The sequence below is a fragment of the Gallinula chloropus genome (assembly GCF_964237585.1).
Source record: "Gallinula chloropus genome assembly, chromosome: 1".
Taxonomy (NCBI): domain Eukaryota; kingdom Metazoa; phylum Chordata; class Aves; order Gruiformes; family Rallidae; genus Gallinula; species Gallinula chloropus.
The window spans coordinates 100,730,230-100,757,604 of NC_140085.1; the positions used below are offsets into that span (position 1 = coordinate 100,730,230).

At 50.5% G+C, this 27,375-nt stretch overlaps 2 protein-coding genes across 2 annotated transcripts; both read right to left on the reverse strand.

The window, feature by feature from the left end:
* Positions 1-404: 404 nt before the first annotated feature.
* TIMMDC1 (translocase of inner mitochondrial membrane domain containing 1) lies at positions 405-9,099 on the reverse strand. Its single transcript, XM_084279364.1, has 7 exons — positions 8,996-9,099; positions 8,730-8,895; positions 7,334-7,422; positions 4,436-4,503; positions 3,402-3,480; positions 1,893-2,003; positions 405-1,360 (listed from the first exon to the last, which is right to left on the reverse strand). Exons 1-7 carry the CDS (start codon positions 9,088-9,090, stop codon positions 1,261-1,263), a joined length of 708 nt encoding a protein of 235 aa, XP_084135490.1. The 5' UTR covers positions 9,091-9,099; the 3' UTR covers positions 405-1,260.
* Positions 9,100-11,746: 2,647 nt separating this feature from the next.
* On the reverse strand, positions 11,747-26,502 carry POGLUT1 (protein O-glucosyltransferase 1). Its single transcript, XM_084279571.1, has 11 exons — positions 26,401-26,502; positions 25,800-25,890; positions 23,092-23,235; positions 22,222-22,357; positions 20,058-20,179; positions 18,445-18,504; positions 17,141-17,240; positions 16,326-16,384; positions 14,041-14,208; positions 12,668-12,724; positions 11,747-12,035 (listed from the first exon to the last, which is right to left on the reverse strand). Exons 1-11 carry the CDS (start codon positions 26,483-26,485, stop codon positions 11,879-11,881), a joined length of 1,179 nt encoding a protein of 392 aa, XP_084135697.1. The 5' UTR covers positions 26,486-26,502; the 3' UTR covers positions 11,747-11,878.
* Positions 26,503-27,375: the final 873 nt, after the last annotated feature.

Here is a 27,375-nt window from a genome sequence, read left to right on the forward strand (position 1 = left end):
ACTCCCCACCCCCCACCCCCCTGCTGGATGTGGATCTCTAACAGGAGAGGAAAAACTCCAACAAAGAAACAGCACCAGAACTCTGACCTTCTGCTTTGAGGCAATGGGCTGCCTGGCTCTCCTGGTTACAGCCCGTCACTACATCAACTTCAGCCCTACCCACAGGTAACGGCTACGACCCAACCATTGATCTCCGGCATGAAATGAGCAGCAGGCACTCCCCTGGCTCTTGTCTGTGTTACTGCCTGGATGGTGGAACATCTGACACTGCCACCAGGCTCTGCTGCACGCTGGTGGGACCCTAGAAGTCTTCTCATGGGGTAGAGTACCCTTCTCTAGTGCAAATACCGTACGAGCGCAAAGGACATGCTGCACTAACGAGCTCACGGACACAATCACCACTGCTAGTTGGCTTTATTGAGCATCTTGAACCACATTCCCCCCGAAGGTAACCCCCTTATTTCCAGCCCATGAATTCAACTGGAAGCCTTCTGATTGTTTTGAAAACTGCCCAGGGTGCCAGTTCTTCTACTGTCACCACCAGAAGGAAGCCATCCTCTCTCTGGCCCCCTCAGCCACACTTCTATCGAGGAGCCCAAAACGTGTCTTTTTCAGGGTATTTCCGTATCATTCCCAGCTCCACCACCCTTCCTCAACACCGACTGCAAAATGCCCCAAGTACTGTAGGAACCAAGCAAGGTTTTTTTTCTGCAAAAAGCCTGCAGAAACCACCGTCAGCAAAACAGAATTGGTCCCAGCCAGGCCAAACCAAGCTGTGGGAGGGGGGCGGCGAGAGGTGGAGAACCGCTCCCTCTGCTGCTGCCACAGCAGCTTCTCTGGGTGCTGCTCAAAGAGCAGCTTTTGCCAGAATGTAATTAGCTTTTGGAATGGGGGCACCTTTAGCATCCAAACTATCCATGGGCTCCTGTACCTTAGGTATTTCTACCTTGCTGGTGTTTTGGGTGTTTTCAGCAGAGAAATGGGTTCTAGAAGAGGTTCTGGGGCTGTCCTCACCCTCTGCCAAACCTAGCCTGCAGGGTCTGTGTTTCCACCTTCTCAGGTGGAGCAGGTCTGGCCATTCCAAGCTCTTGTGCAGTGACAGGCATCCATGAACAATGCTCTCAGCAAAGTGCTTCTTCAAAGGTGCACAAGGTGTAACTGTGCTCACAGAAGACTTCTTCTGCAACCCAACAACTGAAGCCTTTTACAAACAGATTCAGTGTATGTTGCAGCTGCTTACAACAGGGATCTGGGGAAGACTCAGAAGCTCCTAGTCTCTCTGGCCGTCTCCGTCTCCCATCCTTCCTGGGGGTTGCTCTCCTCTGGGACCAAGACTTCAGTCACACTGAGCCTGGATTGCCTAATGAGAGAAGAGAAAGGGCAAAGTCATTTCATGCCTGTACCCTCCTGGCTCTTCAAAACTTTCTCCTAGAAACAGCGCTATTTGTGAGGTTTAGAAAGTCATGCAACCAGCAGCACAGCCCTTCTTCCCCAAAGCTTCCAGCTGTCCTTCTTCTCTCTTTAACAGGGTTGGAAGGAAAGCAGCAATGAAGGAGAAGCTGGAGTTCTGGCCTCCCTTGATTTTGTTAAAGAAATACAACTGTGCTGGTCTTCTTGGCCACTGCAAAACTGAAGAACAGATGCAGAGTTACTGGGCAGGGGGAACATGGACTTTGAACAGAAGAACTTGCTACAAACGAGCAGCCCCACCTAACGCTGGCAAGACCGAATCAGCAGTTCTCAGACCGGGATGGGAGACACGCCAAAAACTGAAGAGCAGAACTGCTGAGGTTTAGAAAACCCAGAGTGCTGGGCCTTCTTTAAAGGTCTGAACCGCACAGACCCCGGTGTACAGCGAGTCAGAGACTCGAAGGGGCTGAGCTGCTGCTTACCACTCCGCTAACTTCTGCTCATACAGCTCCCTGCGCTCCCGGTTCCTCTTCTCCTCCCAGGTCTCACCAGCAAGGTTCTGCATCAGTATTAGGAGCCCCCCTGCAGGGATCCTAGAGGAGGGAGTGGAAAAGTCACAAGTCACCCAGGGGACACACAACACTAATAACTTACTGGCATCACCTAAAGAGCATGTGGGGGGCCAGACACCAGATCAGTGGAGCGTAACGTTCCCCAACACTCACATCACGCCACAGCCTAAGGTACTCCTGTTCTGGCAGCCACCAAACAGCCTGACTTCAGCTGTGACTCATTGTAGCCCCTTCGAGAAAGTATTTCTAATTTATTCATAGATAGATGCCCAAAGGGCAAGGGGGTGGGAGGATTTAAGATGCTCCAACAACCCCTGTAGATCACCTGACCCATAATTTAGACAGTCACACCCCTGCTTAGCTTCTGCCCAGCTCTGGAGGTACTTATGTTTACACTGATAAAGCCCCGGGCTGCTTCCAGGCACAGCTGATGCTGTTCTGATGGTGCTAAGTGCACACACAAAGCTCATTCTCCTGGGATGGGACCCCCAAAGTCACTTGTGAGCATATTCACAAGTCAGTCAGCACTTGAGAAGAAACCCCCGTTCTCCTTGAAAAGGCAGGCTTCTCCTGAGTCCAGAGGCCATTGTCCTGATGGACAGAGCCCCAGAGAGAGCCGTGGGTTCCTTCACGCCCCAAGGAGCTTTAGGTGACACACAACTACAAGACATGAATGAAGAGATGCGCCACCTCACAGCCTTGGGTTGTGCAGCCCAACTAGGCAGCTTCTTCCTGAGCATTTCCAAATGGCTGCTGCTCCACATTTTGGCCTCAACAGAGCTTATTTTGTTAATAAATAAATAAATAAATGAAAGGTGCGTTTTTACAGTGATTCTTAACCTAGGGGGTGGCACTTCCCAGGGTGCCCCCACTTTAAAAGATGAAACCATGACATCAAACACCCCTTGTGCGCTGTCTGGATTCTGAGTTGCTACAGGAGCACCTGCTGCTGAAGCTGAGGAGAGAGCTCAGAAGCCGTGGCTTACGCTCCTGCCCTTACCCCCAGACAGCACAGCTCCTTAAATGAGACATCCAACGGCTCCATGCTCAACCACTGGGCTCATCAGTGACGGTGCTGAGGAAGGGGTACAGGAGACAAGTCTATAACCCATCCTCATCACTTCCTATTTACCAGTGGTTAGCATCTCTTCTGATAAGGAAATATCAGCAAGTATGATGCTGAGCAAGCAGCAAAACACAAATCAAGGAAAATAGAAGAATAAAAAAATCCCAGTTTAAAGGTTGGAAGAAAAGTCATCATCATGAGGTCCCGAGAGATACACCAAAAATCCCTCAAGGCAAGAGGGGGGAGGGAAGCTTCCGTAGCCCCACCTATAGTTCAAGGCTTGGTGTGTGCAGCCACTGTCTAAACAAAGGCCCTGAAAGAGTAGCTGCGGCTCAGCAGCAGTCACAACTCACCCAAACACCGCTCCGAACACGAAGCCTCCTGCCAGTCCCTGCAGGCCCAGGTGCAGTCTGAAAAGGGCTCCTGTAAGGGCTAAAACAAACCCACAAACCCACTGAAACCACAACCAGCCCCCCACCAGCTGCCGCGTACAGACGGAGGGAGCTGCTTGTGCCGCAGTTCTCCCCATGAGCGGTCACCCACTTCTAACAGAGCAGAAACTGAGTGCTGTGGGACAGCGGGAGGGACCCTCACCGTGCAGTCAGCCCGGGGGCTGAGAGGCAAGCACTTCCACAGCCAGAGCTCAGCGGCTCTTGCAACACTCCCCCAGGACTTCAACCCACACAGAACCCCGCCCTAAAACCCCACACTAAGCTCCTTCTGCTTGAGGGCAGCTCTCACTGATACTCGCAGTTCGTTCATGGGGAGCAGACCCCGCTCTCCCCGGGGTTGAGCACGACCTCTCCTTCCTCTCTCCTTCCTCTTCCACAGCAGGTAACAACAGCACCCGCCATGTAGGGCAGGAAAGGGCAGTGAGGAGCATACCCAACAGGAAGGGCAGTAAAGCCTGCAGAGCTCAACGAGCAGATCGCTTACCCAGAGCCCTGCTGCCAGAATTGGACATGCAAAACTCAGCGTGAAAAGGGGAGCCCACAAACAGCCCGCTGAGCTGCTGTTATGAAGCACGGAGAAAAGACATGCTTTCCCTCCCAAACAGGTGGTTGTGACAGCAGGTTACACACTCAGTATTGCATTCACAACCATTTTTCACCCAAAAATCTCCAGGAAGTATTTCGGAGATGACTTGGTACCCACACCACCCCCCAGTGTTTTCAGGAGTGGGCTGGTACCTCACTGTTACAAGCGAAGGCCCACAGCAGTGAAAGCAGGGGAGCAAAATCACAACGGCACATGGTAGAACCCAAAACCAAACCAGGGAGCACAGAAGTCAGAGACACCCCCCCCCCCTCAAGCCCAAGTGACAGGGTTTTCCAGTCCTGGCCCTTGCTCATACGCAGAGAAGCGCGCGAAGAGGCGGTGACCTTACCTCCCGCCGAAGCAAAATTACCGATGGTGGTTTTATTGCGGTACACAGACAGCCCGGTGCTCACCGTGCTGCAAAGGGAAGGCACAGAGCATGTCAGCAGCTGCACGGGGGAAAAGACAGGTAGCAAAGCACAGCCTGAAACAAAGCTCAGTCTCCAGAAGCCAACCCTGGGGCTGCCTCTCACCGCGCTGCTGCTGCGCACGCCAGCCACCAGCGCCCTGATTTCTGCCACGTTCTGCTGCAGGCAGCAACACGCAGCCAGAGGCTGGGGAACACCAGGATCCCCAGCCTGCACCTGGGGTAGTCTTTCTTTTCCTCTCCAGCCAAAAGTGGAGTTTCCCATCGTATATACAAGGATAAACTGAGCAACGGAAAGGTCCTGTCAGTCAGTCAGTCCTGATGTACCCCCAGAAGCTGAATCCGTGTCAGTCGGACCATGCCTGACACACAATGCCCACCCATGGAGCTAATCACACTCACGATGTCAGTGGCTTCACCTACTCTTACAGCACAGAATCTCCCACCATCTCCTCCAAGAACATTAGTTAAGCCCCCAAATGCTCTCTGTCCTCAGCCCACAGTCACAGCCTTGAGCCTCCTGCATGACACCTACAAGTGAGCAGCGATCTTCCTCTCCTTCCCAGCGCTGTAAGCTCAGCCCGGCCTTCGTGCAAAGTAAAACTGAACAGCTGGGTTTTAAGCTGCAGAACGCAAAATTCACACAACTGCAGGACAAAATGGAGCTGAATCCCACTGGAGGCCAGTCACAAGTGGTGTTCCCCAGGGCTCAGTCCTGGGTCCAGTTCTGTTCAATATCTTCATCAATGACCTTGATGAAAGGATTGAATGTCCCCTCAGTAAATTCACGGATGGCACTAAGCTGGGAGGAAGTGTTGATCCGCCTGAAGGTAGGGAGGCTCTTCAGAGGGATCTGAACAGACTGGCTGAGATGGGCTGAGACCGATGGGATGAGATTCAACAAGGCCAAGCACAGAGTCCTGCTGTTGGGACATAACATCCCGAGCAGTGCTACAGGCTTGGGGCAGGCTGGCTAGAGAGCTGCCCGGCAGAGAAGGACTTGGGGGTGTCGCTTGACTGCCGACTGAACGTGGGCCAGCAGCGTGCCCAGGTGGGCAAGAAGGCCAACGGCATCCTGGCCTGTATTAAGAACAGTGTGGTGAGTAGGACTGGGGAAGTGATTGTGCCTTGGTACTCAGCACTGGTGAGGCCGCACCCTTGAGTGCTGTGTTCAGTTTTGGGCCACTCACTACAAGAAGGACATCGAGGTCCTGGAGTGAGTCCAGAGAAGGGCAATGGGGCTGGTGAAGGGCCTGGAGAGCAAACCTTACGAGGAATGGCTGAGGCTGTTTAGCCTGGAGAAGAGGAGGCTGAGGCGGGAGCTTATCACTGCCTACAACTACCTGAAAGGAGGTGGAAGAGAGATGGGTGTTGGTCTCTTCACCCAAGCAACAGGTGATAGGACAAGGGGCAATGGACACAAGCTGGGCCAGGGCAGGTTCAGATTAGACATTAGGAAGAAGTCCTTCACTGAAAGGGTTGTCGGGCATTGGAACAGGCTGCCCAGGGAGGTGGTTGAGTCACCATCTTTGGATGTATTTAAAAGAGGGGTGGATGAGGTGCTCAGGGATACAGTTTAGAAGAGGACAGGTATAGTTGGACTCAATGATCTCAAAGGTCTTTTCCAACCTAGTGATTCTGTATGTGATTCTTCTGTGTGAAAATCTTCAACCGGGAATTTGCAGAAACAATTAACAGGGAGCGGGAGCAGTAAGTATCTTCTTCAAAAGCCTTCTCCAGAGGAGTGGTGAAAAGGGGGGATGATCCGACTGCAGGGGAGACACCTGGTGGAAGCCTACGAGGTTACACGTCAAGCCCAGGAAAATTTAAAGACGTCAGAAGTTCCAGGACAGAAAGCAACGAATACACTAATTAAAGCAAAGAAAAGGTACTGAAGAGAAAACTACAAAAAAAACCAAACCAAAACCTCAGAAACCAGAACCCAAAGAAAGACCAAGGAAGAAATGCAGAATGGAACAAAAAAAAAAATAGAGACAGAAATACGAAAGGATGGTAGTCAATACTTCTGGTGTCTTAAAAGGAGAAGGGGAATTTAAGCAGAACACACCTGCAGATGCGGTCATTGCAGGTTTAAGGCCACATGGAAAATTACCCTTCTGAAGGTCAGGGAAGGAGATACTCCTAGTCTTAAGGCCTTTACTCAGAAGAGCGTGTTGAGTGTGATTCTGCAGAAAAAGCACTGACAGATCTGAGGGAGACAATCAAGGCAGCGGAACGCTACCTCCGCCTCGGCTGGGCATGCAGGCCTGCACACAGCCACTGCTGTGGAATGAGAGGGCTGTCTGCAAGCATCTGGGGACAAGGACAGAGAACGGGGGGCAGTGTGAGTGTATGCAACCTAGGAGTAACGAGACGTGACCAAAAGGAGGAGAATTAGGGTGTGAGAGAAAGCTGTTCCAGGAACAGCCACCACACTGTGACACTCCCAGAGAAAAAGGCAAAATACAGCAAACTGGAGAGATTGAAGCAAAAGAAAGAATTGGCGAAGTACAGGGAAGAGCAGTCTTCATGTCAACAGCAGCATGGACTAGATGGAAGGAATGGGGCTTTTCCTGTTTCAGGTTCTGTGTAGGTTCATTAGGAAATCTGAATTCTGGGGTTGTTACAGAAGGTTAAATCCTCTTCGTGTTCACGCCTTGCCACTCAGACTCGCTGGTAACACTCCACTCTGAGCCTCAATCTACCCCCAGTAATCTCTCCAGGAGCTGCAGCTACGAGCAGAGCCGGCACAAAGGGCTCCTTGCCACTAGTGCTTAGGCAAAAGCCAGCCCTTCTCCGCCACCGTTGGGAAACACTTACTTGAACACTGTCACGAAGGTGGCCACTCTCCAGCTCCAGCGCCAGCCGTAGCGGATGAAACTCCTGAGGCCGGCCCGGTGTGCAGAGTGCTAAGGGGAGAGACAAGACAGGTTACAGACCACAGCCCCGCTCCTCCCTGCCAGCACCATCAGCCCACCACAAACCAGGGTATTGACAATGGGTCCCTGGACTGATGTCAAGTGGGAATGAGATCCCGACCTTTAGGGATCAAGTCGACCACCTTCAGAGTCAAAACCGCTCATGTTTAACCCAGACACCAACAAGAAAGCCAAGAACTGATTCCGGTTTGTAACATCAACAGGTATCTCCAATCCCAGTGCCAAAAGACAACTGGAGGGCCAGGGAGATGTTTTGGAGGACATTATGGAAAGGGAGGGTGAACTAGAAACCTGTTCTCAATTATTACAAGTTTTTAAGTGTTAATAAACAATGACCATAGGTAAGTATTGTTATACCTGCTAGTTCAAGTGCCGAGAGACCATCACTCTCTGCAGCTTAGCTCTGGTCATTACAAGTCTGGCAATAAGCAGCTTTTTGAAAGACATGTTAAACAGAAGCTTCGTGAAAATTAAAACCAAATCCAGCTAATGCCATGAAAGAAATAGAAGTTCTCTGACCTGGTGCCTGCGGTGCAGGCACCCAGCCCTGGTGCTGATGGGCAAGAGTCAGCAGAAGCCAGAGCGACGCCAGGCACCGACACCGTGCCAGCAGCCTGGCTGGGGCCAAACCCAAATACCCAATGATGTGCAACTGGGCAGATTTATAAAGGTCTGGGGGCTTTTCTCCCTAATAATCCGGGTAACCAACATTCTCATTGAATAACAAGCCCCTGCAAGGTCAAGCACCCCTACAAAATGTCACAAATGCTCTTTGTTGTGAGATAAGCGGCCTGAGAAGAGCTCCCACGGGGGAGGTGAGGGGGCAGCAGCGGTGCCCGTGTCGCTGCGGGGGTCGCGCCTCTCGCCGGCACGGCACAAGTCCCAAAACGCGCGGCTTACCCTGCCGGGTACCAGCGGGGCGAGCCGTGCCGCCAGCTGCTCCCGCGGCTCCGGACAGCCCGCTTACAGCTGAGGGCTGGCCCGGCCCGCCCGGCTCTCGCAGCCGGCGGTGGGGCAGCCCGCCCCACACACGCAGGTGCAGCCGGGGCCGGCGCAGGCTCGGAGCCGCGCGTCACGCTCCGTAGGGAACCGGGCCGGCTCGGCCTCACCCCGACCTGCCGGCCCCAGCGGCAGCGTCTTCCGCAACCGGCCGCCCGCACACAACCCCCGCACCCGCCGCGGCTCCCCCGGCCGCGCTGCGGTGCCGCCGTCCCGCCGCGAACCCGGCGCGCCTCCCCGCCGCCTAACGCTCGGCTTGGCGGGCGCGGGGCTCCTACCAGGGCATCGGCGCGGTTCTGGAAGAGCTCGCCGTGGCTCCTCTCGATGAAGGCCTTCCGGGCCTGGCGGAAGGCCGGCAGCCCGCCGTACAGCCAGCCCACGAGCCCCCCGGTGAAGGCCGACTTGACGATGTTCACCGTTTCCTCCGGGAAGCGCTGCCGCTCGCTGCAAGGGAAGGGGCAGGGCTGGGACCGGGCCGGGGAGCCACAGGGACCCGCGGGCACCCGCAGCGGCCCAGCCCGGCCCGGCCCGGCCCGGTCCTCACTCGCGCCGCCACAGCTCGCTGAGCCGCTCCCAGCCCGTCTGCGGCGGCGGCGCGGGGTTACCGAACCGCGACTCCGCGCCGACCCCCTCCGCCATGGCTGTCCCCGGCGGCGCCGGCAGCAGCGCCGGGCGGGCGCGGCAGCGCCCCCTGCCCCCCCGGCGGGGCACCGCACCGCGGGCCCCAGCCCGGCCGCTCTGCCCGTCAGGACCACGGGGCAGGGGTGGTTCGCACCGCGGAAGAAACCCCAACCGAGGGCCAGGGCTGCCCTGGGACGGGAGCGCAGGCACCCAGCGTGTGAGGGTGACAGAGCCCTGGGACAGGCTGCCCAGGGAGGTGGTGGAGTCTCCATCTCTGGAGATATTCAAGACCCGTCTGGACGCCTATCTGAGTGACCTGTCCTAGGGAGCTGCTTTGGCAGGGGGGTTGGACCCGATGATCTCTGGAGGCTCCTTCCAACCCCTAAAATTCTATGATTCTATGATTCTATGACTGGGATGGGAACAGAAAGACAGACGCCTGTCTGTGGGAAGCAGCTGGGGGCCAGCCACACCTGTCCTGGGTTCGGCTGGGATAGAGTCAATTTCCTTCATAGCAGCCAGTGGCATGCCACCTTTGAGAGTCGGGATGCAAGCAGTGCTGATAACACACCGGTGTTTAAGGTGCTGCCAAGCAGTCAGGGACTTTTCAGCTGTCCATACTGCCCTGATAACGAGAAGGTGGGGGGCACCCAGGGAGCTGGGAGGGGACACAGCCAGGGCAGGTGACCCAAACTAGCCAAAGAAGATATTCCATGCCAATTACATCATGCTTAGCATAAAGGGAGGCTGGTGAGGGGAGGTCACGACTTGAGGATGTGTGGTTTTGGACAGCTCTGAGCTGTATGGCCTGAGCTGTGGGGTTCGGTGAGAAACAGCATTGTGTAGCAACAGTTTCATACATTTTTGCTGTAAAAGTCCTATTATTGTTACTTCTCTCTCTGCTGTCCTAGAAAACAATCTTTATCCCAACCCAGGAGGTTTGCCTTGGTTTTTTCCCCCTTCTTTCCTTCCCTTTCCCTCCCTCCAGAGCAAGCAGCTGCCTGGTGCTTAGCTCCCAGCTGGGGGCAGAACCATGACAGATGCCCCAGGAAAACTTCTTTTTTCGTCTGGTTTATTGCAAAAGGACTTCATTAAAAATGGTTCTGAACTATTTTACAGAGCTGTTTCGGTTTCTTGGAGCGGTTGTCTCTCCATTGACTAAAAATACAAAACCAGAAAACCCCTTCCCCACTTGCACTGCTCCTTTCCTCCCAAACCAGGTTATTTCAGTGCCTGGGCTGTTTCCCTTGTAGCCTGGGTAACCCAAGCACCAGTCACGCAGCTGGCACGCTGCCCCAGCAACTGGTGCTTGACAAGCAGGTCTGGCAGTGATGTCCCAGGGCTTGGCGGCGCTGCCAGGCACATGTGTGTATGTGTGCACTTAAGAGCAACTGTCCCTTGTAGTATTTTCTTCTTCTCTCATCCAGACTGGCTGTAGAGGAGACCGTGAGCTGCTGCTGTCATCCACCTCCCAGTAATGTGCTGATTCCAGCACCCTGAGTCTACTTCACCATCACGGCGCTTACCAGGGAGGCAGAGGCCCTCCTGGGGCCACGTGCTGCTGCCCACGCTCTTCTGAGCACCTGTCTGGGTGCCGGGGGAGATGCTGCATCCTACCAGGCCCCTCAGCTCAGGGGCCATGCAGCACTTCAGGAATTGCACTCCCTCCAAGCTGAGCAGCCTGTTGTGGGCATAAATAGAGTGAGCACGAGCAGCCTGTGGCTAGACTCGAGTAATGTGAGGAGTAGCTGCCACTGTGTGACTGAAGACATAGCTTCAGCCAGACTGAAAAGAGAAGAGAAAAAGAATGCCACAGCAGTGGGAAAGAAAAGCAAGTAATGGAGTGAGCAAAATGTGTTACCAGCCTAAAAAAGCCCAGCAACAAACCAACTAAAAACCAACGAAAAACAACCTAGAGCATTTACAGAAGGGGATCAGAGCAGAGAATCTCTGAACATCTGGAAAAAAAGAAAAGCTGACTCTACCTCCACACATGCTTTCCCTGGCTTCTTAAGGATGTCTGGCCAGCCAGCCAGGGGGAGCTTGTTACCAGGGGTTCAGGTCCGTGTGGCTGTGTGAGCACCCAGCTCATCTGTCGGAAGATGAACCGTCTTTATGTCAACTGCCAACTGCCTGAGTGTCTGCTGCTCGGGCTGAGCACAGTGGCAATGAGGTAGGTAGTTTAACTGTGCAAGGACTGTTTGTCCTTCCAATGGCACATCAAAGACTTACCCTCACCCTCTTTAAAAACCTCACACAAGCATCAGAAAACTAAGCCCTCAGCTATCTAAAAAGGTTACCTCAAGTTACATACCTGCTTCTGTCAGAGGAAACCTAACATCCCAAGTGAGAAAATATTGACCACCTACAAACAAAAAAAAAAAAGGGGGGGGTGGGGAGGCATGTATCTCCCAGCTGAGTGCAGCTGAAAGTCTGCATACCTTGCCCACGAGTACAGGAGATTTGGAAAAATGTCCAGTAACACAAAGAGAAAGGTTTCTCACTGGATGGGATTTAGGCTCATTCTGAGACAGGTAGTAACTAAGTCCCAAATGCTAGCAACCCTCTTCCAGTGAAGACCACAGCTGTCCTATTATAGCTCCAATCCAACATGCTACTTCATGTTCTTACAGCGACTGCACAGCTGGGCTCACTGTATGGGAGCAATTTCCAAGTTAGCCTAGTGCTCTCCCCTGTTGTTTTAGCGTAAAGGATAAGAAGTCTGAGAGAACCAGAAAGAAGATAGGCTGATCTTCAGATTCACAGGGAGATCAGTTTGGGCCGAAGAGAAGAAACAGAGCAGCCTCTACAGTTCTGTTTTCAGCCATTCCGAAGTGATCTCACTGTAGCTCTTCCTCCTTTTCACTTTGTAAGTCAAGGTTTGGGAATACTCAGACAGCAGATGTTCCCAGTAGCAAGAGACATCCTCCATCTGCAAGTGCTCGGTGATGAATTGGCGTCCCCTAGAGACACACAAGGCACAGTCAGAACGCATTTCCAGTTCCTACAAGCCTCTTTGGTTTTGTTTTATATGTATATCAACTTTCACTCTCCCGTGTTTCAAATGAAAAACAACGCTCGCTGCTCCGCACCGCCTGTTTTAATCTCACACTTCTCACTCACGCTTGCAGCTCTGACAGTTGCAGTGCTTCTGTTATCCTCAAGATGGTATTTGTTATCTGGGATAATAAATATCAGGTTTCACCTATCAGATACAGCCTGAGCAGCACCGCTGCACGCGCTGCTTCAGAAGCCCGTCGCTGCCAGCCCGGATACACGACGCTTCCAAAGCGGAGACAGATCCCAGCGGTCAGCTGGCCTCATGCTGAGAGGAACGCTCCCAGCTCCTGACAGCCTGCAGCGGGGCTCCTGACGTGGGTCACACCCCAGCAAAGACCTAAGCGTTATCATCGTGTTCTCCGGTTCCCCCTTCTGGTTGTAAGTTGTCCAACCCTCCCGCTGCTACTGCAAGGGACTGGTTATACCGCGCCCTATTAATGATCAGCTGTCTTTGGTGGGTAACCCCTTCGCAAGCTGCTTAAGGAAATGCTTTGGGAGAGGACTGCCTGACAGCCAGGAACAACGCAGAACTTACCTCTCTGAAATTTCTTGTGCTATGGCATCATTCTCCTTCACAAACTGCAACAGCTCCCTAAAACGAAGACCCAAAGAAATGATATGAAACAAGTAGCTCAGTGGAAGGTGTTGTCCCTTAGCTAAACCACCACAGAGGTAGACATTAAGGATCTACAACCAAACAAGGAACTTGTGCTCCTCATTTCAGAGCACAGAAGCAGCCTGCCATTCTGCTGCATGAGGGTGGTAGATCACTGGAAAGAGGTTGCCCAGAGATGTGGTGGAGGCCCCATCCCTGGAGGTACTCAAGGTCAGGCTTGATGGTGCTCGGAGCGACCTGATCTAATGAAGATGTCCCTGCTTGATGCAGGGGGGGTTGGACTAGATGGCCTCTAAAATGTCCCTTCCAACCTCACACATTCTATGATTCTCAGCTGTTCTCTATCAGCTCTGGATGGCATGCTGAGTTCTGGGAGCTAAAGCATTTTTGGTTCAGTGATCCTTTCCTCTTTCCCTTACCCATGCTGCAGGGCCCACGCTCAGGTTTAAGTGCCCAGTGCCTGCTGACTTCAGCAAGGGCGATAGAGCTCCGCAGCCCAGTGAAATCACACTCTAAGTAACATGAGCAAAGGCTTTTGGGGGGGGGGGCAGGAAGGAGGAGAGAAGAACATGACCTCTGAGAGCCTTTGCCTGGCGCCTGGGAGCGCGGGCGCTTCTCAGCGCAACACAAACCAAGACAAACCAAACGGGCTTCCCAAGCATGGCGGTGTGCTCCTGTGGCGTGCAGCGCTCTCTGAGCACGCCTGGGGTCTGTGGCAGTTTTGCAAGGCTGTGCTGCTGAGATGGTTTTTGTAAGCAGCACAAAAGTAACTGAGAACCCCATTTTTTCCCAGTCCCTGCCCCCCTGTACTGCGAGCAGGGGGAAGAAGGGAGCAAGATCATGGCTAAAGGGAAGTCTGTTTAGAATGGAGGGGTGGGGGGAAGGTGCTACTGAGAACCCCATTTTCCACAGTCCCTGCCCCCCCTGTACTGCGAACAGGGGGAAAGAAGAGAGCAAAATCCTGACTAAAGTCTGCTAAGAAGGGAGTGGAGGGGGGAAAGCGTTTTAAGATCTGGTTGCGTTTGTTTTAAGATCTGGTCAAGCTCCTGACTCCGTTTTCACTGTTCTTTGTAGTGTAGTGTAATAAATTAGAGAGTTTTCCTTCTTCACTCTGTGTTGAGTCTGTTTTGCCCATGTCATTGTTGACAGAATGATCTCTCCCTGTCCTTATTTTGTCTCCTGAGCCTCTTAATAAATATTTTCTCCCCTGTCCAACTAAGAAGGGGAATAATTGACTGACTTTGGTGGGCATCTGGCCTCCAGCCAGGGCTAAACCACCACAGGTCTCACACCTGATGTCAGAGAGGTCTGATCGGACCGGGATGTAGTGGACCCAGGGCTTCAGCTGGGGGTAGAAGAACTCCAGCCACTCTTCTCCAACGTGAAAGACGAGCGAACCACACAAGAAGAGGTGTTTCAACCGGAAACTGGCAGCCACTCCACGGAAATTAAACAGGTACCTTTAAGAGGAGAAATAAAGAGAGGGACCTGATTACACCCAGCAGTCTGTGAGGAAACATGCTAAGAAACTGGCCCCCAAGTATCCATCAGCCTTCCCTCACAGGTAGCAGCTGGGGTGGTCTCCCTCACACCGGGCCAAGCACCTGCTGCTAAAACAAAGGGAAGACATTTACTTCAGGGTCCTCACTGGAGAGGTGAGCTGACGTTAAGGATATGCTAGGTGAATTTCTGCTGCCTGCCAAAACTGAGGGAGAAAAATCAAGGTGTGTTGCTTTACCTCTGATGATAAAGACAGCTGTGCGTGACAGATCAAAAGTGGCCTTCAGCTACCAACAGGGCAGGGAAGGTCACATCATGGACACTGATCCTGAGTGGAGACGCTGCTACCACGAGGAGCAGTTTCCCAATTCTGGGTTGTCTTGCAGTGAGCTTTTTTGTTCCATTGTTCTGCTTTGCCACAACTATCTCGGTTGGGGGTTTTTTGTTTTTCTTTTTCCTCTGGGATCCTGCTTTAATCTGAATCTAATTGCCTGATATTAACTTGGGAGCGCAGCCCTCAGAGGTTGAACAGGCCAGCACACAACAGATGGACCTTGCAGATAACAAAGAATCTGCAATTTTGTTTTCAGTATTTTCTGCCAAGTTAGTAAAGTGGGCTTGACTGGGGGGGGGGGGGAAATTTCTCCTCGCAAACTGTATCTCAGAGGGATGTTTGTTTGCTTACTTGCTTGCTTTTTTTAAACCCACATTTCTCCAGTTACACAGAAAGCTGTTTTTCCTGTGGGTAAACCCCCGTGGTACGTATAAATAATCTTTGAAGTTAAAACTTTTGGGCTGGGGAAAGGGAGTTCTTCTCTAATTAGGCTATTTTGGGGTGAGATGGGGATTATGTATTATATATATATTTTGGGTGAGATAGGGATCATAACTAAACTTAGTTCAGCACTAAGTGACAAGGAGTTAGCCTGAAGCTATTTTGCATTCTTTGTATTGCCTAGGAGCTCGAGGCAGGGCCAAGAAGCTTGTTGTGTTAGGAACTCGGCAAATACATGCAGAGATGTAACAAGAACAGTGATCTGGAAGTTAGGAAATGCCTCTGTCTGGTTCCAGACAGAGCTCCCACCATCCACCACCTCGGCCAAGTCACGGAGGGCTGCTCTCAGAGAACCTGCTGCATCACCTGCACTGAAGGAAGCAGTGAGAAGTTCACGTTGACCCTACCGGCCCCTGGGCTATGACAAGAGTGTGTGGAAATACCTCAGCCCGTACTGTACAGGGGGCTCAGGAGGCATCAGGAATTGGGAAGCCTACGTGCAACAGAAGGCAGAAATCTGGGCAACAGTCTAGTGAAATATAAAATGAGACAAGTCAATCACATTTGCACAAAAACACGGATGCAGCCAAATGAATGAGTTGTTCCATCAGCAGGTTCTAGCTGGTAAAATCACAACTATGTAGTTTTACAGCAAAGGAAAAAGCAAAACATCAGACACACGAGTGCATACACACCAAGAGCTTGTATTTCTATACTGAAACCCACAAGAATATTACACCAAAACCCCCTCCCTAAAAGTAGTTAAAGAGATAGAAACCTTTGTAAATCAAAACCGTGTTCTCCCAAACAACATAAAAAGTATGAGTCGATACTGTATCTGCTCAATCACATTTTGGGTTCTTTCTTTTACTACATACCTCCAGTGGCAACATTTGCCCCAGTATGCATACACAGACATGATTCTTTAGTTCCTTCTGTCTCTGAAGACAGCAATGCTATCACTGTAGCACTGAACACACAGACTGGTACAGGAATATAAAGGAAAATTGACAGAAAGCCTTTTTGATTAAAATATTCTTGATCTGTCTGTTTATTAGTGATCTAAGACCTTTACTTTCCCCAAGGCACTTTATTTCTCCTGACCTGAGAGTGGAAAGCTGACACTGAAAGAGGCCGTGTTAAGCTCCCAAATTTTCAAGTGCCTTAAGTCTGTGCACAAGCTTTCTTGCCTGTATGGAGCTGGTTGCCAGAACTAGACCTTAAAGTAAAATGAGACCTTACACCATGCAAAGAAAAAATAGCCCATAGCCCTTGAACAGCTTTATTAATCAAAACTCTTACTTGTACTTGCAGTGATCAACCAGAGGAATTTCCTTTGCAGGAGGCTTTCCCAAGGTGTCCTTAAAATAAAGAGAACAGCCAAACAGTAAGCTTTATACAGCAATTTCTTTTTTTCCCCTCCTTCTCCTTGAGCTGAAGCCTCAACCCCCCCCCCCATTTCCACTTCTGAGAAAACCATCTCTGGTGGGCTTTTTTAAGTATTAAGAAGAATTCCCAGTCCTTCAAATGAGAAAAAAAAAAACCCTTCAGTAAATTACATAGTGCCTGTAAGCCAACGCCAGCACAAACACATTAAATGATAATGTTCAGTTGGCAGCTCCCAAATGGAAAACAGCTTGGGACAATGGACTGTGTGAAGCCAAGCGTACCCAGATTAGCCAAGACTGTCTGGAGTGAGCTGGACTGCAGGCTAAGTATGGAACTAAAAAGTTATCAGCAACTGTCATCAGAAAGTTACCAACAACAAGACCAATAAATAGAGAGGATGGAAAAAGGTTTAAAAAGACCTGCACTACCACACAGGCAGCTCGGGGCTAGAAGGGGAAGAGTTGGCTACTTTTGCTTTACTAGAAGAGAAGGGAACTGGCACAGGTTCTTTTTCTTATTCCCTTGAACAAAAAGTGTACATGGAAGAAAAATATTTGGCCTGCCAGGCTCTGGAGACTCCTTCCTTTCATCTGTCGGAGAGATGCGGCCCTCAAGGGACCTACAAGCCTCCCCCACTCTAGAGGACCACCCACACCTCTCCCAGCAAGATGCATCTCAATCAAAGCCACCTTACAAAGCTACCCTTTCTGGCCCTCACACCCACACACCTTCTCAGATTTCCAAGCCTGGTTTTTAGTGTACTCAGCATCAACGAGTTCTGGGTTCTCTCGGGACAGCAGAATGAGGGGGTCTCTCTCGGGGCTCGTTCTGCAAAAGAAACACTATCAGGAATCGCCCATCCACGTGACCCAACACAGCTAAGAAACTGCAGGGCTTGAGACCCTGTGTCTTTGTGAGGCTGACCTTCCTATCCATCCCCCAAAACACAATGAAGTGCCTACCACACAGTGTATTTCTGTCCAAGGGCATATTAGCAGAAGAGAATGAGTTCTGTGTACTGAAATTATTTAAGGCCATGTTTCTTTATTTCACTTATGAAATAGTTAGTTGCATTATTTAAGCAATACCCAGGACAGATCAGCAGAGGAGATGTTTCCCTTAGGCCTTATCCCCATGGGTGCCAAAACCTTTAACTCCTTTCTAAGTCGCAAGGAGCACGAAGAGATGCTAAGCATCTTCAGAAACTGATCCCTCCCACATTAACTTAAAATGCTACTGATAAAGGAGGTTGGGACATCCCTGAGACTCAACCCTTATCATCTTCTGAGCCTACCTAGTAAGGTAACAAATCCATCCCTATTGGGAATGGAGGAGCAACAAAAAGAATCATGGAATCATAGAATGGTCTGGGTTGGAAGGGACCCCAAGGATCATAGAGTTCCAACCCCCCTGCCACAGGCAGGGCCACCAACCTCCAGGCCTGAATCTACACAAGGTTGCCCAGGGCCCCATCCAACCTGGCCTTGAACACCTCCAGGGACGGGAGTAGGGCTTGATACTGTTTTCAAACTGGCACTGGAGAGAGGGCAAAAATAATCTGCTCTTGTATCCCCCACCAGTCAGGTAATTTAATGCAGGAACACTTGTTGATTCTCTGTCGAGCACTTGCGTAGCGAACGGAGTGTTCACACTGGCAAGCAGCACGCACATCAACATCAGATCTTTAAATTTGTACCATGTACCTGCAGTTCCCTTCACAGAACAAAACAAGCCGATTCCTACTGTGACAGTTTTACTCATTAAGAAATAACAAATAGCAAATCCATCACAGCTTCTGTTTCCTGTATTAGACTTACACAATAAACGCACCGCAAACGGCAGTTCTTATGGAGAGTCACTAATGGTGGGTGAAATGCTGCTGTAAAAATGTCTCACTTTCTATACTTTAAAAAAAAATATGTTCTGGGTTACATTTGTTTAGGTCTTGGAGATCCAGAAATCTCCACGTAAAGACAGCTGTAACATATATATTTTTGGTAGCATCTCCTGCTATAGGAAAAAATATGCTCACCTGGATCCTCGGAAATATCCTTTAGAGATCTTTTTCACCCACGGCCATTTTTCTGCAGATCTGAAAATATTGTTTATGCATGGCAATAAATGATTTAATACAACCATGAAACAGTGCTCTCATCAGTTTTCACAGCATGATCTCTTTTTATCATTCTTCATTTTTGATGGAAATCACTTTCTTCATTATAGCAGAAAAAACCCCTCTCAGCCAGGTCCAATGAGACAGGTTTTCCTGTGAATATTGTGTTTAATGCAACGTGACATAGGCTACTTTGCAGAATATTTTTCAGCCAAAACATTGAATTACACAGAACCCCCTCACCAAATCTCCAAGGGTATTACCACAGTTTGCCTAAAATTTGAACCCACTTTTTTGCGGCACTGCTTTGTTTTCCTGTACTGCACAGAACACAGATAGTGCAAAATGACTGATCTCTAACCACTGCCATTTCCCACTTAAAAAAACCCCAAACCTAAACCAAACTCCAACAAGAAGAAACAAACTACCTACTGTTTTGTATCTAAAACACAGGGATTCATTCCTTTCCCAAAAAAGCAATTTTAAATGTAAAAGAGTCTTTTCAAAACATCTGTTCCCTGGTTTTATTTCTGTCAGTACAGCCACCTGCCTCCCCCCTGGGAAGTCTCTGTCGCACTTTCCCTTCACCTGGCTTGGCTTATAGGTCCTGATCCCCAAACTGACCTGCGCATGTCAAGCTCTGCAACTGCTCGTAACTCAGTGACACAAGTGGGGTTCACTGGGAAAGCAAAGTAAATGCTTTTGACCTTCTATCACATTAGGCTTCAGCTCTGTTTAGTCCCACAGATCTTCACGTTTCAAGGAGGGGAACATTCAGCCTCGTGTTCTGATGGCAAGTAACTGACATCGAGGTGGGGTTTTTGCTTGCTAATGTTTCTACGTTCAGTCACTGTTGCACACTTTGCTTGTCACTCTCCATGGGAAACAGCCCCTTATTCTGCTAACAGTCAAAGATCCTGACAAAAGCAAGACTCCCAGTCAGAAATGTCTTCTGCCTTACTCTTAAGCCCAGTAATGACTCTTGATTCTTGGGAACAATTCCAGGTTTCTCTATTGCACAACAATACTGAAGTAAAAGCAGATCTAAAGAAGGCTTTCCTTTACCCTTCAAGAAGCTTACACAAACATCCTGGATCATCCCTGCAGTGAAAAAACCACAGCTCTTAGAGAAGTAGTTGGAAACAAAGGAAAATATTTCCATGCGTCCGGGGAGATTTCTGCAGGCAAAAGATAACTGCTGCTTTATTGACAAACCCTATCCCAGCAAAAATGATAGTAATCTGGCCCTGACAGCATGAAGAACGTGTATACTTTGTCCTCTGCATTCCTTACCAAAGTGTTGGAAACAGAGAAGCTAATTATAACTTCTAGTTACATCATCCAAGGTTTCCATGGAGAATTCTTATAAGCAGTCAGGCTGCATGCGGTTAATGAGAGGCAGCAGGACAGATCACGGGCCAACAGACCTATAGCCTTAAACTTCAACACTGCCCTAATGCTGCCCAGTGGTAGGTGGCTTTTACTGAGTTTGTCTCCCATTAAACCTTCCCCTCCCCATTTCCAAAACATACCTTCTGAGGTCCTCTCTCATGAGGTCCCAGCGCCCTAAACCTGTTGGGTAAATCGGCCAGACAGCTGGTCCTCCTTCCCAAAACGTCCACGCAGGATACATGATATCATTGTATTCAGAGGTCTCAAGAAAAAGGAGAGTAATGTGAGAATACAAGTAATATCTGCTTCAGTTCACTGACTGAGCCCACCTGTAACGGATGCCCTTGCTGGGAGCACTGCTGGCTTTCTCTGTTAACTGTACCCTAAGCAGCCACCAGAGCTTTCAACCATGTGAAGACGGCTGTGCCTCGCTGCAGGACAACATGGGACTTTCATGTCAGGAAAACAACAAAAAAATCCAACCAAAACCTTCCAAGGTACAGCTGACCAGTAAATCACAGAAGCCCTGAGCTCCAGTCACCTTTTGGAAGACTTGTGTCTATGTGCAGCTACAAAGTTTTTCTGCTGACCGCAAGCTGAGGCATTATCCTCTCCTCAGAGGCAGGGCAGTGCTACACTCTTTGACATTTAGACTTTCAAAGCTTCAGTTCTTTCAAGCCGTCCTAGGGATCACTTCAAACTTCACTGCAACAAATACTGGTGTCATGCAAGAATGTCACTTCCTCGGTCCTCCCTGGATGCTTAAATTCCTGTTTAGCCAGAGGGAAGGCCAGCACTTAAGGCTAAACCCTTTCATGAAATGAGACTGTGGTAATAAACTTTTATCCAAATTACCCATCTGCCTGTCACCTGGAGATACAGGAGAGACTACACGGCCACCAATGTGAGTAGGAGGCTGGTGCACATGGCATATACAGCGTGTGCTTCTGTGATCTGCTCCTCAGTCGTGCTGCAAACGGGATCGATAACAAACCTTGACAGCTCCACCACCAACCCAGGGCAGCCTTGCAAGATGCAGATCTGGACAGTCCTGCAGCCCCTTGCACTTCCAGCCTTAGAAAGCACCTTGGACCAGCATCCTGGAGCCCTGCTCAGTTCTGGTAAGAACTAACACTGGCTGGTTAAATGGGAGCTGTGCTTGGGGTCACTGGGTTTCAGTTCAGGACTGGGCTGAGGTTATAGTTCACATATAGGACACCCCAAAGCACCCTGCGGCGGGGTGATGAATACAGCTGCAAAGATTAAACTCCTGCAACCTACTCTGCATCAGTTTGGCTTCTACTCACTGGAGTTAAGGCTGTGTGATGGTCAAGGGGCAAGACAGCTAGCTCTGCTACAACATGTGGCAGTGAACATGGTCCTTGAACACCAGTGCATGCAATGCTGTACTGAAAGTCTAGAGAGAGTTTTAGGATGGCTGAGGGAGTGGGCAATAGTGTCAGATTGTACTGCGGTTCAGACTGCATGAACTGGAAGACCTGGGTAAGTTAGCCAAAATAGGATAGGGCCTGAGCTAACAAGAGCAAATAGTTTGTGGTTTCTTTTTACATCTTACTGTCTGTTGGGCTTTGGCCATGGACATAATCACTATCAGGGTTAGGTAACAAGAATGCAGGATTTGTGCACGTTGGGCACCAAGGCAAAGCAAGACTACTGGAAGCTTGAGGAGTAATGATATTCTGAAACCTGCTACAGTCAGGTTTGGCAGTGGGAGAGGCATGAAAGTGTATGAGAGAGCTCTCCAGCCTGGGAACAGAGATGCAGATAATGCCTGTGCATGTGCCTCCGCGTGCAGTTTGGAGATGGAAGAAAGGAATCTGGGGGAAAAGGGTTCACAGAAGACAGCAGTATTACTGCTGAAGATAAGAAACACTTATCCATGGTACCAAAAATTAAATGAGATTAATTGTATGACAGCTGACTGATGATCAGAAGTCCTTAACAATGCTGATAAATTACAGCTACAATTTTAGCAGAGGCATTGTAGCAAATGACAGCGATGCTGGCGCAAATCCCATCCAGCTGTGCATCATTCCACTGTGGCAGAGGTACAGTTTTTGACCTGGAAGAGGAGCTAATGTGGGGAAAAAGTGTTCTATATTGAATAAATCTGCAAGTCTATCTGCCAGAAAACTGGAAGCAAAAGGAAACATAAAGAGGAAAAAAGAGCAAGCAATTCTGACAAACAGAAAATCTGTGGGGAACCATCCTCAGAAATACACTGCCAAGAGAAAGGAGGACATGCACGCCGCAGACATGCTTAGCTCCTAAAGCTGTGCACACCTTACTGAAGGAGAAGACTGGAATAATGGGTTTCATCCACTTGGGGACCTGGGGGTAGTCTCGCACATTGATCACCATTTCCATGTCCGGGAGGCGGCTGATGATCCCCAGAAGGAAGTGCTCAACTCCACTGCATCTGTGGAGAAACAGCATATGGCAAAGAGCTATAAGGAGAAGGCAGAATCCTGAAGTCTCTTGCAGGCTCTTCTCTCTGCGCAGGAGCAGAAGGGACGGTGAGCCCAAGCCATACTGCAATGCGGGCTGGTAACTCCCTATAGCAGCGTCTGACCCTCAACGCAGTACAGACACCAGTACAGACACCAGTTAGACCAATCTCTCCTGTTAAATTTGGCCTGACCTGCGGATTTCTCTGGGATCCCACAACCAGCCAACCAACCCTTTGTATAATGACAGATTCACAGAATCGTAGTGGTTGGAAGACACCTCCAGAGATCGAGTCCAACCCCCCTGCCAAAGCAGGTTCCCTAGGACAGGTTGCACAGGTAGGTGTCCAGATGGGTCTTGAATATCTCCAGAGAAGGAGACTCCACAACCCCTCTGGGCAGCCTGTCCCAGGGCTCTGTCACCCTCACTGTGAAAAAGGTCTTCCACATGTTGGTGTGGAACTTCCTGTGCTTCAACTTGGGGCTGTTGACCCTTGTTCTGTCCCCACAGACAACTGAGAAGAGGTTGGACAAGACACTCACCTCTTGCTACATGTAAGCTTCACACATAATTTCCTAGGCTCCTGCTCTGATAAGGAATTCAGACCTTTGAAACACCATTGCACTGAATGACTTTCAACTTGGCAGAGCTGGAAGTACTTCTGCATCCCAGCTAGGAAGATGAGATCTTCCACACAGCTCTTACCTTGCAGGGAACAAGCAGTCCTGCTCACGGTACAATTTGTTCTTAATGATCTGGTAGTGTGTCCCGAGCTTCCGGCTCAGGACATCCGACATCATCTCCTTGGAAATGCCACCCCGGAAAGGTGCAAGGTCCTGCTTCCAGACACTGAAACAAAACAACCAGCCATCACTACGTGCAACAGGGAGGATACTGTGCATTAAGTTACTGAACAGATTTCTAGCTAAAACAAGCTCAGTGTGGCTTCCAGGAGCTCTGTCAGATGTGGCGTAACAGAGAATTCAATTTAAGTCACTTGGGAGAGCTGTTACTCAGAGTCCCAAAGGTCCAAGCTTCACTCTTTGAATATCTATGTGCTGTTTGCCCAAACAGAAAGCCCAGCACAGGACTCTGAGGCTAAATCAAGACGGACAACTCTAGTTACTCTCCCAGAAAGCACCTTACATACCCTGGTGGGTTATGGGTGAAAGATGTAACTTAACCTTTGAGTTGCAAAGCTTGTGCTCTGGCCTTCCAAAAACGATGAGCCACACCGAGACCAAATTCCTCACACAGCATCACTGAAGAGCCAAGTCACAAGGAACAGCATCACCCAGTAATGCTGTGTACAGTGAGAGCCAGCTCAGGAGGACAGGCCTACATAGCCTGTGTTCTGTGACAGCCGTGCGTCACCACTGAGCTCTAGGAAGGTGCTATGAAAACATAAACCTAACAAATACAAGAAAATACAGAAGGAGAATGTGGTTTATATAAATTTAGACTAAAGGTCCTCAGATCTAACTGCTCAGAGCGTTTAACAACACAGTCAGACTTTAACAGCCATGGAGACATCCTCCCCACGTTCTGGTTGACGCTGCATCAGCGCCTTAGTTTAATACACCACTGTCGGGGTGATCCCACTGTGAGGGTGGTCAAACACTGGCACAGGTTGCCCAGAAAGGCTGCAGAATCTCTAGTCTTTCAGATACTCAAAGTCCAACTGGACACAGTCCTGGCAACCCTGCTTGAGCAGAGGTGTTGGACTTAATGATCTCAAAGAGGTCCCCTCCAACCTCTGGGATTCTGCTGTTTTGCAACCAGGTGGAAAACTGTTAAAACTACATAAAGAATTGTCACTGAAATGATGGGCTGACCACAGGACAAGCAGCCTGGCAGGGATGCAAATGTAATGAGCTTGAGAACATGGAGAAAGTGGCAGTTCTAGGGCACACCCATGACAGTGTAACTTAAGTGACAACTGAAAGGTAGTAACAAACAAGTTAGGACCTTAAGCCACTGAGTTACAGAAGACTAGATACAAGGAGAAGATGTTACATGGAAAAACATTTTGTAACACCCGTTACTACAGCAGTGCTCCTGAACAGCCCTGAAACAAACTACTGCTGTAGTGTAAAGTAGGTCTGGAGAACCACAGCAACTGTAACCTTGTGTTAATGTTGCCTATCACGTTCTGAAGCAGGTTTCGAGGCTGTAACCACTTTGGAAGATGTTCTTCCCAAAGATCACCAGGAGATGGTGGAGCATATGTTTAAAGACCAGGAAATGTATCTGAATTGGAACTGAGGAAGAAGATTGGAAGGCTGAACTAGAAGAGACTTTTCCTCATCAGTATTTTAAGAGCAATGAAGTCCCAAAAATCCAGTGTACATTTGCCTGATACAACTCATTAAAATCTGATACAGCACTCATCTCAACCCCAAAACGAATGAGCACTTATTAAACAGAAGTGGTACTTATTAAAGTAGTACTTATTAAACAGAAGGCTTAAAATTGGGCATCTGACTTTCTGCATTTGGAATCCCAGTCCTAAGGACAAAACACTGTGTTGGCTCTTCTCTGTATTTCCCTTTCCCCTTTAAATAAAAACATTGCTTAAAAAGATCAAAAAACCCCAGTCCTACAGTCCCTGCCCACGTTAACAGTGATGACCTGCACACCTGTAATATGAAGTCGTGCTCTACCAGTGGGAACAGAAGGGAAATTTGGGTGGCTATGTCTACACTTGTACCACCTACAGTGGTCTAACAGGATTTGTGTTTTCCTGAACGAACTCCTCTTGGATCAGACTTTGGTTGTGTGAAGATCAGGTAGTTAAATATCCCCTGCCACTCCAATTCTCCCAAGTAGGAAGAGTACTCCTGTTCTCCCCTCTTCCACTGGAAATCCTTTCCAAACACTGTGAATGAGCAAAGTACAACACACTACCACACCAAACACAGCTGTGTTCTTTGGCAACCTTTCTTAATCTAACTATTTTAAAATATCTTGCACATACTCGATTTCTTCCACTTTAAAAGCCCATGAAAAAGACTTGTTAGCACCGTCACACTGAAAGAGAAGGCAGAAGTAGATTTCGAACACAAAAGTGTTGTCAACTGTGTATCAGTTTATTGTGTGATCATATACGAAATGCTGACACAGCATATGCTGTTCAGCCGTAGAGGACAACGAGGAGAGCACCCTGTTTGCAGGTGGACACACCTCCCATTGGAACTAGGGAGGGCAACCTGTTTCACACGGTGCCATCAATTACCTCCCGCCTGCAAGCGCCGCGGCCACTTTAGAGCCCAGATATTCTATGGCTAATTCCCAAGCCGCTGAGTGACATTTTAGAGCCCAAACATTCTACGGCTAATTCCCATCCACCAGTGCTGGCGATGGCATTCCCTCTCACGGCCGGCGCAGTCAGTCAGAGGGCGCCGGTCTCTCACCTCTGGTGGCAGCTACAATTCTCCTTTACACACGGCGTATAGATTTCCACAGCTTTCTTAATCTGGTCCGTTATTGCTTTCCATTTGGCATCTAAAAATACACAGGGAAGGAAAAGCCAGAGCAATTAATCCAGTGTAGATCCAGGCCTGGAGGTTGGTGGTCATGCCTGTGGTGGGGGGTTGGAACTCTCTGATCCTTGGGGTGCCTCCCAACCCAGACCTTTCTGTGGTTCTATGAACTACCAGAGCAACCGGCGGGGGTCGGGCCGGCGGGGGTCGGGCCGGCGGCAGCCCACCACCGCCCCGGGACAGCCCCCAGCCCGCGCAGCAAGAGGGCAGCGCGCCTGAAGCGAGCAGGGGGAAGAAGAGCTGTGGCGGGCGGAGAAAGGGGCCACCCAGCCGAGTGGGGCCGTGGCGGGGGTGCCCGGGGTGCCACCCGCCCGGGCAGCGGTGGCGGAGGAGGAGGCGGCAAGATCCCCGCGGCGTCCTCGCAGGACACCGACTCTCCGCGCCAGCCGCGAAACCGCGCCCCGTTCCCCCCCCTCCCACGGCAACGCCAGCGCCACCCCCGGCGAAGCGAAGGGCCCCGAGCGCCGCTCACCTGCGGGCCCGCCCGCCACGGCGGGCTCCAGCCACCACACGACCACCGCCGCCAGAGCCCACAGGGCCAGCGCCGGCTGCCCCATGCCGCTGCCGCCAGCGCCGCCGTGCGCATGCGCGATCCTCCGCCAGCGGGCGCGGGTGGGAATGGTGCCCCAAACAAAGATGGCAGCCGCCGCCGCCAGCCCCGCACAAAGATGGTGGGCGCCGTGCCGCGGTGCTCGATGGGAGCTGTAGTTCCCGCAGCGGCTCCGTGGCGGCGCTGTGTCCCCCCCCCCCCCCCACTCAAGGGCTGCGAGGGCGGGGACCCGGCCCGGGGGGCCACGTCGTGACCGCAGGTAGCTTACGGAATAAAGGCGTTGGAATGGGGTGGGCCTGCAGCAAATGGGGACTGTGACGCAAAAATACCCACTGCCCAGTGAAGGTCCCAGTGCCTCTGTGACAGCCCCCCCGGATCATCTCCCACCCATGCTCGTGTGCGGCTCAGGAGTCTCACAAGTCAGGTCTGGCCCTCACTCCCCTTGGGGTATTTTGTTTTTTGGGGGAGAGGACTTCCCTGCACACCAAAATTCATCAAGCAGTTCGTCCAACCCGTAAGCGGCTCTTCCTCCTGGCCCAACCTCTTGCTGTTGCCAGGTTGATCATTTAGGATTAAGTGACGAGTCTCATCGTCACGGCATTAAGGTTTTGACTGGTTTGTATAAACCCCTCTGCAGTTTCAGGGGTGTGGACTGCAAGGAAGGAGAGAAACAGCAGGATTGGGAATTGGAAGTTCAGTGCGACGCACAGGACCTTCTCCTTGCAAAATGCTTTCTAAGAATACAGCCTTCAAAACTACCCCCCTCTCGGTGTTTGAGTCAGCCTTCAGCAGACAGGCTCACTATCCCAGTGCTGGGCGTAACAGCCGTGCTGACACGCAGCCAAATTAACACAGGTAGGAAAGGCTGGGACAACGCAGACTGATTGAACGCTGTTC